This window comes from Thermobia domestica, chromosome 7, assembly GCF_964235325.1.
Source record: "Thermobia domestica chromosome 7, izTheDome1.hap1.1, whole genome shotgun sequence".
In the NCBI taxonomy this organism is placed as follows: Eukaryota; Metazoa; Arthropoda; class Insecta; order Zygentoma; family Lepismatidae; genus Thermobia; species Thermobia domestica.
The window spans coordinates 80,525,450-80,537,556 of record NC_137460.1 but is presented as its reverse complement, the minus strand read 5'-3'; the positions used below and the strand labels follow the sequence as shown (position 1 = coordinate 80,537,556).

General features: G+C 35.2%; 1 protein-coding gene across 2 annotated transcripts in view; it reads left to right on the top strand.

The window, feature by feature from the left end:
• LOC145690225 (protein zer-1 homolog) overlaps nt 1-12,107 on the top strand; it is a 58,106-nt gene that overhangs the window by 24,970 nt on the left and 21,029 nt on the right. For both annotated transcript variants that reach the window (XM_081764909.1, XM_081764910.1), the window contains exons 3-5: nt 2,528-2,661; nt 4,233-4,408; nt 7,735-7,937. In XM_081764909.1, coding sequence (XP_081621035.1) covers nt 2,528-2,661; nt 4,233-4,408; nt 7,735-7,937 — 513 coding nt within the window. The remainder of the gene's footprint in view (nt 1-2,527; nt 2,662-4,232; nt 4,409-7,734; nt 7,938-12,107) is intronic.

Genomic DNA, 12,107 nt, shown 5'->3' with positions numbered 1-12,107 from the left:
GTAAACTTCATGCAAGGATTTTTTTTCCCAAAATATTTAATAAAACTGAATGTTTTGCGCGCCATGACAGACCACCCAGATTTCCATTCTTTCGGTGAGTAAGCTAGTGAGTTTTTTTGTTTGTTTGTTTTGTTTTTGTTTGTTTATTTAACACATCTTTTCAATAATCATTAAAGATAGTATGTGTAGTCTTGCTCAGAAATCTACTTATTCACGGCTCTGAAATTCTTGTGTTCAATCTACATATGGAACTACATCGAACAAATGTAAACCATTTGACTAAATGATATGAATAACTTTACAGTGGCAATGTGTTGATCCTAGCTAGATCATTTTGAGAGTCGCTACTGCTCTCATCTTCGGTCGCTGCAAGTAGAAAAATCAGTAAATACACTGAGCATACATCTTCTTTTAGTCCATAACTAAAATTAAATAAAACGTAAATCATGATACGTTAGCCAACAAACAATACCCATATATACCTCCCCCTCCCCTCTCCCCCGAAAAAATAAAACTAAATGAAACACCAAAACTTGTTGTGTATCAACTCTTTTAGTAAAGAAAATTGTGCCAAACTGTTTATATATGCCATTTAAATGTGAATCATCTTTGACCTTTATTTCAAACTACTAATTCCTATATACGAGAAGTAGTCATAAAGTTCTATCACCTCGAAAAATCAAGCCGGGACCATGAAACTTGATGATGCTGTTAGTCCTGTACATATTTACCTTTCAATGCAATACATTTTTCCAACGATGGATGACTTGGCGGAGACTTGGTTATTTAAGTCTTCATTTTGGCTGTTCAGGAAATGTTCCACCTCGAAAATCACCTCATTATCATTCCGGAAATACTTTCCACGCAATGGTCTCTTCATTCTTGGAAAAAGGATGAAGTCACTGGGTGCCATGGCTGGAGGATACGGGGATGAGGCAAAATTTGGTAGCCCAAAGGAACAGCATGTGTGAATGTGTCCTGTGCAGAATGAGGCGTTGCATTGTCATGGAGCAAAAAGACTCCCTTGGACATCTTCCATCTACGCTTTGTCTTGATAGCCTCTCTAACATCATCAGAAGATTTCGGTAGTATGCTTCTGTAATGGTTTGTCCCTTACAAGCATAATCTGTTAGCATCACACCATGGCAGTCCCAGAAAACACTCAGCACCACCTTACCCGACGATGGTTGGGTCTTCGCCTTTCCCGGCGGTGGTGAACCTGCTGGCGATTGCTTGCTTTGCTTTTTTGCCTCGGGGTCATAATGGTGCACTCAACACTCATCCACGATGATCAAACGTTTAAAGAAATCTGGATTTACCTGTCACAGCTGCAATATTTGCGCTGCTTGCTAGGTTTGGCGGGCTTCTTGAAGGGTGTGAGCAGTCGCGGAACCCAGTGGGCGGCGAATTTTGTCATGTACAAATTGTTGTGCAAGATGTTGAAAACTGATCCATGACTGATTTTCACTTTTTCTGCTTGATTGTGATATGCCGGTTTGCTAGAACCAGGGCCTGCACTTCTCTTACGACTCCTGGTTCTTCATAGAGATATGATCTTCTATTTTAGTTCTTCATTCAGACTTGTCTGGCCACACTGGAAGTGTCTGCACCACCTAAGCACACTATGCCATATGATGATGCATTGTTGTCATATTTCCACTAACTCGGCTTGGAATTGTGTATTAACAGGGGTTGGATTCGCAAATTCCACAACAAATTTTCATTTCAATAACTCATTATACCTGAATGGATTCAGTTAGTTATCTGTATAGTTTGACGTATAATAGTGAATTTCACATGTGAGATTTTCTTTTCGCTAGATAGGTCCGCTCCAGCCGAATAGTTAATCTAAAATTTTTATAAAGAAAGAAAAAAAAAAAACGAGTATATTATTTTTTCATAAGGCATGTCATATTTAAAATATTAGTGTCAAAACGTTAGTAACATGAACCTATGTGAATTAAAGGAAAATGAACATAAAACATTCATTCTATGTACAGTCATCAAGAAAAGTTGTAGACTGATAGCTTTTAGTTATAAATGTGACTATATTGTAGCATCCTTAGGCCATTTCATCTCCTGAAAGTAATTCACAAGATTACATATATAAGATTAAGTATAGAAAGTTGCGAAATTGCTAGTTAAAGAAGTTAAATCACTGAAACTAAGAAAATTTTCCGTTCTATGCAATTATAATACATTCTGCAAGTTTCTCTTATATTTTGTGCTAATTCCTTTATCTTCCAAAACGTAGTGATTGTTGCGCTTTTACAGAATGGTAGTTTTTAAAGTTAAATTTGCAAAATGAGGAAGATGTAATTTTTAACGATCAAATCAGGCTCTTAGTAAAGGTAACCAAACATAATGATCTTATTTATTTCATGTTGTTTTAATGGTAAACCATTCCTTATTTTTCTAATGTTTGGGACGTCGCAACAATATAAATTCTAAAGTTTCTTCTGTTTTTCATAATTTTGAAAGTGTTAATAATCTGTTTTCCAAAGCTCTAATAACCATGTATTTTCAGGCACTTGGACTTGTCACAATCAAATGAAAAGCACGGGACATTTCGGAATGAAAACCAGGTTCTTTCCACTATTGTTGAGAGCTTACCTCATCTTGTATCACTAGATATTTCGGGGACAAATTTGGCTGGAACTGGTAAGTTCGTATTTTAGATTTTTGTATAATACGAATGCCATGTAAGCCTAAAAATTGTTACTGTTCAGTAGTTATGCCGCCTATTAAGATGAAATTGATACCTTTATCAACACCTAATAACTAATAAAAGATAAAACTAATATATTTATCAAGCGTTTCATTATAAGATTAGGAAGACGACAGTATACACTATGATTAATGATATGTAGCCTAAAATTATGATTAATTTTTATTAGACTTTAAAACTGTGCTGTGCGTAAGTGTCGAAAGTCTTATAAAATGGCTGTGTTCTTCCGTCTGTTGACAGATATCAAAGTAAAAACGTTAAAAGATATCAAGATGTGGTTTTCTGCAGTTGATTCAACATCCCAAGAATAGGTTCCGTCTCCTCCGTTAATCCTCTATTAAAACGAAAGTGGCAGAAAGGAATCGTTTTCGGTTTCAGCATTTATCGCCATAGGAAAAAAAAAAAAAAAAAAAAAACGGTAATGGATAACGAGAAAAGGTTTTCTTGCAATCGATTCAGCATCTCATGGTAACATACGTTACAACCGTACAAGGTAGCATAAGGGTCTTTTTTATACTGTGAAAAACACGCAATTGAAGCCTCTGGTGCTTTAAGTTACGTTTGTGTACATCGTTGCTTCATAATTACTGTTCATTCGTATTGTTACCACTATTTTATTCTGAATTATGTATTCATTTGTTTTACTGCTAGAAAAGTAGTGAAAATTCAGCAGATGATAATTGTATAATAAATATATAACAGTTTAGAGAAGAGTGGAGGATACTACTAGTGGCATCTTGAAGTCAGTTCCATTTTTAAAATATTGAAATTATAAAATTTTAGTTAAACATTTTAAAATAGAAAGGGCTTCAAAATAGAATTGATTTCAAAATATAAATATGAAATGAAAATAAAATCTTTGCGTCCCACGTCTGTCCTTTAGGCTAAAGGAAAATTTTTTTTTCTTTTCTTTTCTTTTTTTTAGTTTATTCTTCAACACCTATATCCTTTAGGCTAAAGGGGACGGTGAATAATGAAAGTAAATGATAATAAAATTAATTTTTTGTGCTTTCCCACCGGGAATCGAACCCGGGACCATGTGCACCAAACGCACAATGCTAGCTACTAGATCAGCGGGGAGGGCTTTAGGTGAAAGGAGACGGGTATTAATGCAAGTAAATGAATATGAAATAATTGGTGGCATGAAAATGTGGGATAAAGCGGAATAAGCCACGGACACGATGTTCGCCTGTCCACTTTAAAGATATAAATAGTTCTGTACATGTTTTATTAGTATTTTTTAATTTTCCGAGTTTCTTCTATTATATTTGCGTTAATGATTCCACTTTCAACCACTGGAACAATTTGGCTGACGATAATATCTGAGCTGATAAAGAAAATAACTTGTGCTGTAGTCCACCTAGAGAATAATCAAATATTAATGTTATGTATCTCATAGGATAATTTTCATGTATTTTGATACGAATATTCGGTCAGTATACTTTTAATTTCGCACAACATTTAAAGGTATATAAACAATTTTAAATAAATCAATTAATTTCAGGAGTAGCAGAACATAGTCCAGCGTCCAAAGAACAGTTAAAGGCTGGATATGAAGCTAACGTGGCACAAACTGATATTCCAGGCTTGGTCTCCAGAGTCAATAATCCTTTGGACTTCTTAGGGTTATATGGAACGCAACATGGAGCTTGTCATCGACATGATATTCCTGCAAGAGTGGTAAGCTTAAATACTTTTTATATGTTTTGTGTTTACTGTTGTATTAAGTGTTCCAAGGTTTATTTCTGGACGATTTCGGATGTCAGAAGTTACTTACGAATAATAACCGTTAAGTGGAATCAGTTTTCTTTGAAAGATAACGTAAAATGTTATTTAATTTCTCTTTTAAACAGCAGTTTTTTTTTTAATTATATTATAACTAGTTAATTGAATTGTTTTTCTATATTTTAGGTAATATTCTAAATAATTCTGAAATAGCAGTAATTTGTGTAACTTATATCCTTTTGTCCGTGTAATTTGAACTTCGGTTCTTCAATTAATTTATATGTATCGTAGTTATTAATAAACTTTTAAAAACCAGCAGTTTTGTAAGAGATACTTTTTTTTTTAATGATCTAACGGAATTTTATTCTGTAGTAGATAAATATATAAATGAATAGGTAGTTGAGACGTTTTCTTCATGTACGATTTAAGATTCCAAGATTCAGTTCACTCTGCTTCTCTCGTAGCCAGAAAACGACACTCGAATAATGCCAACAACCAATCTTCCCACCGGTACAACCTATCGGTTAATGTCCTTCAACATTACCTATGTCTGAAACTTTCCGAAGTAACTGAAAATAAAAAGTCACAATTTTCAAGGATTATTACGACCTAACACGAGTGGGACGGTAGTTCTCCTTTTTCTATCTTGTTAAAATTTGAAGATTGTAAAGTTAAAAATATCATTTCCTTTTCTTGGGTGTTAGAATCTGTTGTTTAAATTTCTCAGAATAAATAAATAAATAAAAAGGTGACTGACAGTCCTCATTCGCGCACACAGAAAAAAAAAACGCATAAATTTCTTCAAAACATGGCAACACAGAAAACTGCTAGCTTCTTCGACTGCCGTGCGACCAATCATAAGGAAGCCCCTCATTGAGTTATGTGATATTCTATGCCACTTACGGTGCGGCAGCACTGGAGAGCACATGTGCACGAAGATAGTGTGCATATTATAAATGTGTACAAAGATTACCAACTAAATAACGCTGCCAAGTTGTTTCCAACCCGTACTTAGGAGCTTGATGTGAAGTCAGTAATTTCTTCCTAGTTATCTCAAGCTATGTTCTTCTCACTTGATAATCTCACCGATTATTCTTTATTCAGTAGATATCTTCTTTTCTCTATTAAATTTTAAGGCAGAAATATCCCAAATAAAAGACGAAATAGTAATTAATCCATATATATCTGTCCTTGGGCTTACGAGAAAAAATACCTCAAATTTGGGATATTTATACCCCACACTTCAAAAACTTTTCTGTGAACTGTATGCATGCATATATTTTAAAATAGTTTCATAGATTTCAGTGTCCTCAAATTAGCATAAAAAAGCGTAATTAAAAATCTGTCTAAGCACTATTGAGCTAAGCGTTTTTACCATTGAGATAAGCAAAACTTCAAAGATTCCAACTTCAAAGTAATTTTTGTCCTGACCTCATGGACGAACCCGTTTAAAAATAATTCGGTAAGATTCAGCGTCCTCAAATTAGTATAAAAACTCAAATTAGAAATGTATCCAAGTGCGGGTCACTTTCTTTATTGGCATAAGCGGTGCTTCAAGAATTCCATTTTTCTCGTGACATCATGGACTGATGTGTTTGAAAATAGTTTCATTGGAATCAGCATCCTCGAATTAGTATAAAAAGCACAATTTCAAATTCATCAAAGTGTGAATACTTTTTACGAGAACCATGATCCTTAGTTCTTTGTTAATTGTTGTTAAGCTGTCCGCTCATTTAACACTTTCTTACAGAGTGCTTGGCATATTTTTTTTCTGCTACATTAGCGTTTGTTCCCAGTTTAAACTCGTACAACATACACACTCGTGTAACATTACTTGGAGTTCCTATGCTCAACCTGGATGAGTGATTTCCTTTAACTGTTGGATCACAAGCAACAGGCTACAATGACAGTTACTACCACGCTGTCTTTTTTACTTTCTTTCTTTTAGCTCAAAACGAAGTGTGTAAATAGTGCATATAGTGCTATCACGTGTAAGTTCGAAATAACTTTTTTCGGTACCAAAATAATATGAATAACTACTTATTAAAACAATGATTCACAAGCTGGAGGCGCGCCCTCTGGGCAGGCGTAAAGAGCAGGAAAAAAGGGCGCGAACTATTGACAAACTACATTCATAATTCCAACTGTTGTAACAAAGAGGCGTTAAATTAAATACCTTAGAAACACAAGATAAACCATGATTCCATTAAGAACAAAGCCAGTGAAAATAGTCTTCTTAATATACATTGGTATTATTATTATTATTATTATTATTATTATTATTATTATTATTATTATTATTATTATTATTATTATTATTATTATTATTATTATTATTATTACTGATTATTACTGATTATTGGAGAATTCAGTGCTGCATCTGAAATCGGAAAAGGGGTCAGAGTTACGAGAAAGTGCGATCCAATCACCGGTTCACAATAACTAAACTCGCCAAAGAGTTTCCCAGAAGTGCCTGCGCAAACAGTGCATCGAATTACGACTGAGAGGCTGGGTTATCACAAATTGTGTGCGAAGTGATTGCCAGAAATGCTGACACTCACAAAGAGGAAAGAATGACAGCTGCACGTGATGTTTTGGCCCTCTCAGGGAAGATGGGGATAATCTCTTTTTTCACATGGTGACGGGGTTGAAACCTGGATATCGCACGCCATCGGAGAGTCGAAGCAGCAGTCATTCCAATGGCAGCACTCTGGTTCTTCTAAAACTAAGAAATTCAGACAGACACCATCGATTCATAAAATCATAGTAATCGTTTTTTAGGACCAATAGGGTGTTTCTTTTGAAAGTTTTGGAACCGGGATAAACAATTGCAGCCGATGAGTATTGCCAAACACTGAGTAATCTGCGACGTGCCATCCAAAATCGACACAGAGAATTGCTACGTTCTGTGGAATTCTTTTGATCCATGACAACACCTGCCCATACACAGTTGCTCGTACTATTGAGACAGTTCAAAAATTTTAATGGGAACTGTTCAGTCATACCCCTTACAGCCCGGACCTTGCCGTGGATTGGCTTCACTCTCAGACAACAGATTCTTTTATACATAGTGTATACGGAAGCGTGTGCCGTGCTACTAGAAATGTCTGGAGGTTCATGATCACGACGTAGAAAAATAGCTAAAATATCACAAATAAATTTCTTCTATCATTTTTTTTAAAAGTATCAGTTTTTATTTATTCATTATTATATTTACACGCGCCTCGTAGAATTTCAGTTCATGTACACCAAGGAGTTTACGTAAATATTCTGTTATTTAGATTTCAGGAGACGCAAATGAAGAGCAAATATTAACAGCTGCTGCGGCATACATTGAACGACCGGATATTTTGCAGAAAGTTCTAAACGACTTGTATCACCTCTTTCGTTATGAAACCTGTCAAAATATTGCTCATGCTTTAACAATTGTCCTGGAGACAATGGATCGACATTTGACTGAGAAGCATATTCAAATATCTGGGAGGTAAGAAAATTTCTTGCTTTCTCTAAAATTCTGTTATTTTTATCTTTGTACTATTTAAATTATTTTAGTGTAACGTTCTATAGCTCTTATCAGGGACGCCCGAAGAAAATTTTCTAGATGGGGGCCAATTACATATGTGCTATATTACGTCTGGTATTTAATATACTGGTTTCCTATATTATGTATTCATTTTCGTGAGGCAGGGGGTTTCGGGCCCACCCTGCCCTCCCCTTCGGGCGCCCATGGCTCTAATGCTTACAGGTAAGTGAAAATGGGTACTATCGAATCTAAGAACACGAACATTTAAAGTGCACTACCCGCTGGTCTAGTGGCTAGTGCATGTCCCTTTGATACACGTAGTCCAGGATTCGATTCCTGGTGGAAGAGCATTGAAAATTTTTAACGCATTACGGTGGTTCAGATTCTACCTTAAGTTCTAGGTCTACGTCTCATATAGCCTCGGTGCTAAAAAGGGACGATAAACTTCAATAAACAATCAAAAAAATCGGACATCAAAGGAAATGTGTTACCTTCTCCTTTAATTGGATTTTTTTCTTTTTTACCCAGATAGTAGGGTTTATGAAATATTTAATGATCTGTAAGAAAATAAATCAACAATGCAGTTACACAAAAAGTGGGATGGAAAGTCAAACTCCAGTGTCCCGGTTGGGTCCTTCGTGGCTGTATCGTTAGCGTAACCATTTTTGACACGGAAGTCCGGCTTCTATTCTCAGTGGAAGCTCATGTGGTTTGGATCCCACATGAAGCTGTAGGTCATCGTCTGATATAGTGTAAGTGTTGAAAGGAACGTTAAACTTCGAATCAACCAATCAACTCGTTCTCCCACTATTCAAGTCTCATACCAGTCCATCGTCCAGATATTTTTGTGTAATTGCATCGTTGTATTCTATCTTCAAGTACTAACAGGACATTTGAAAAACTAAAAAATGGAATAAGATCATTTAAATTAGAGAAATCATATTTTTAAAATATATATTCGATGGGTGCAAATTAAGTTAAACTTATAATGCTGTGTATTTTTGAAGCGAGCAATCCTTCATTTTCTCTTTCTCTAATTCCAGCCGCGAATCATACGAGTAAGACTTTATTGTCAACAAAACACGTATTTTATTTTTACCAAAATGGTAGTATTGTTACGAAATTCTCACGAAAAATACTTTATTTATAAGTGAAGAGAGAGGATACACTTTCTCATTATTAATCCATTTCAGGTCCATTAGTAAAGACGGTTAGGAATTCTCAAAAACATTTCCATCAAAATCAAATTATTTTATTTTACCCAAGCTATTTTGAACATTTTTTGTTTAAAAAAAAAGTGAGTGAATGAGTGTGCACGCATTGAAGGAAGGGGGTGGATAGCTGCTCTTTTTTTACTGACTTCAATTCCAAGCATTGAGAATTGTATAAGAGCATCAATAAACATACACATTATATTGTATCAAAATGAAATAACTGTCATATAGGAATCAGGGACTTACTTTTTATAGGCAGGGTGAGGTAGAAGAGAGTTCATTGTCCCGTTTTCGATTGATTTTAAATCCAAGTAGTAGAGATGATCGTGAAGCCTCTAAAAAAAAAGTATGCACTATATTGTATCAAAATGTGTTTTTTACGATAGTTATTGAAGGTTTTTTACTCGAAGGGGATATCCACTCTAGATCAGGGAAACAAATTCACGGCTCACTCCTAACATTTAATTCCAAGCACTGAGGACTGGGTGAAAGCCTTTAAGGAAATTCCTCTTCCGTGATCTTAGGTCCTTTCCACTAGCGAGGATGATTGGGAAGCCTCGAAGAAAATATTTCACGTACTGCATCAAACTAACCTTGATATACATCAGTTATTGATAATTGCTGAAATTATTTTATTAATGGGAACCCCCATCTTCCACCGGCATTTAAAAAAACGCTGCTGACTAAAATGGGACTTTACGTTAAAAATGTTTGGCAATTATTAAATGATAAATGCATGCCAAAGTTAATTCAAGTTAATATTTGTAATCATGTGTTTGTTTAGTAAAGTTGAAAAAAAAAATGAAATCTTTGAGTTTTACGTCCCACACTTATGCCGGTTAGGCTAATGGAGACGGTGATGATGAGTAATGAATGAAATGGTGGAATGAAGAAAGTGGGAGGAAACGGGAGAACCCCGAGAAAACCCACGCACACGGTGTTTGTCCACCACAAAGTTCACTTGGCGGGGGCTGGGATCGAACCCGGGACCCCAAGAACCAGAGGTGAACGCTCTACCACTGAGCCACCGTGACCCCTTTTGTTAAGTTGTTTAGTAATATTCGTAAGTAAGGTCTCTAAGAACGTAAGTTAGGGTTAAAATTATTATGGACGTTATACTGTACACAGTAAATACTAGTATATACCTAACAAAAAAATATGTTCCTTACCAATATATCCTTCCGTGGAAAAATTAAAGGTTCTCCAGACGTATCGGAACAAGCTAGTTCCGTCTTCAATGGTAAGGTAAGAAGGATAAAAACGGATAAGAGAAATATGGTGTGGGAACAGAAATACATACCACCAAATGAGCGTAACTTAAAAATAGGTAATAAAAAGACCGAGCAGAGCACAGTGAAAGGAAGAAAGAATTGAGTTTGAAGGAAGTATGGTGTTTATTCTGTCACTGTTGCCAGAGCCAAAATGCACATCAGAGGTAGGTAGTCAGATTTTATCAATGTTGCCAGAACCCAGATTTAAAGACGGTTGATATTTATGAATAAAGAATAATTCTTAATGTCTCGTTGTTTTGTGTTTTACGTGATCCAGTTACATTAACTTGTTTTATGTTGCTTTAGGTGAAGTAACAATCCCAACATATCTTTTTTTTTCTTTTCTTTTTCTAATGTGTTCTTTAATTCGGATGTTAATATTGTGCTTGGTTTGACTTTGTATATGAAAAATCACATTCACACTGAGCACGACAAATACCCGACTTCTTTAATGGATCAATAATGTAACTTTTAAAGCCAGTGAGATGCTTTTCTAAACTTTTTGCAGGGATACTGGGAGCAGATAAGTTACGCGTTGCAAGAGTACGTCGAACTTTTTCGATAATTGTGGAAAATATGGAATTTCTATCCGTGTTTTTGTTTCTTCGGGAATAGCTTTTTCAGGAACTTGCAGCGATCCACATGTTTGATTAATCCATTTTTGTAAGGTATGCGACTTAAAACCTTTCATTTGTCCTGTTTAGTATAAAAACTATATTTCATCACTAAGATCACTTTGACGATCACAAATTAGTAATACAGTACGAAGAAATTCTTCGAAATATTAGCCTTGTACAGTCACGAACATAAATAAGTAGAGGTAAGAGTCTTTATTTCTTATGGCTTCAACCTCTACGTATGTTCGTGGCTGTGCAGGAGTGGATGGGCTAACTGTTGATGTATTTACGTAAGTAGTGCCTGCGAAAAATTTCTTGGTAGGGCATTACTAATTTGTGATCGTCCAAGTGGTCTTAATGATGAAATATAGTTTTTATATCAGATAGGACAAAGAACGGTTATAAGTTGCGTACCTTATAAAAAAGGATTAATCAAGCACGTAGATTGATACAAGATCCTAAAAAATGCTGTTCCCAAAGAAACAAAAACTTGGATAAGAAATCCCATATTTTCCACAATTATCGACAAAAATTCAACTATTCTTGCAAAGCATATCTGCTTCCTGCATCCCTTCAAAAAGTTTAGAAAAGCATCTCACCGCCTTTTAAAGGTACTTTATTGATCCATTAAATAAGTCAGGTATTTATCGTAGTCAGTGTGAATATGATTCTTCATATATAGGTCAAACCAAGCGCAATATTAGCACCCGAATTAAGAAACACATTAAACAATAAAAAAAGGAAGAGGGTTATTAAACTACAGCAATGCTAAAAATTAATTATGTAATATCGACTAAACACAGCGTTATACTTTTTACTATGTATTTAACTATTAATCAGTGTCAGAAGAAACATATCAGTTTTCTATTACAAACTATGTTCCACAAACTTCTAGAATGTTTCAACAGTCTACTTCTTTCTCTACTTCTCTAAAAGAAAGCATGTGCACCAAAACTATAGCAGATTCTACCCTAACAGGGGTATGCCGGGATTGTCACTTCACGTAAAACAATAACAAAATAACAACGA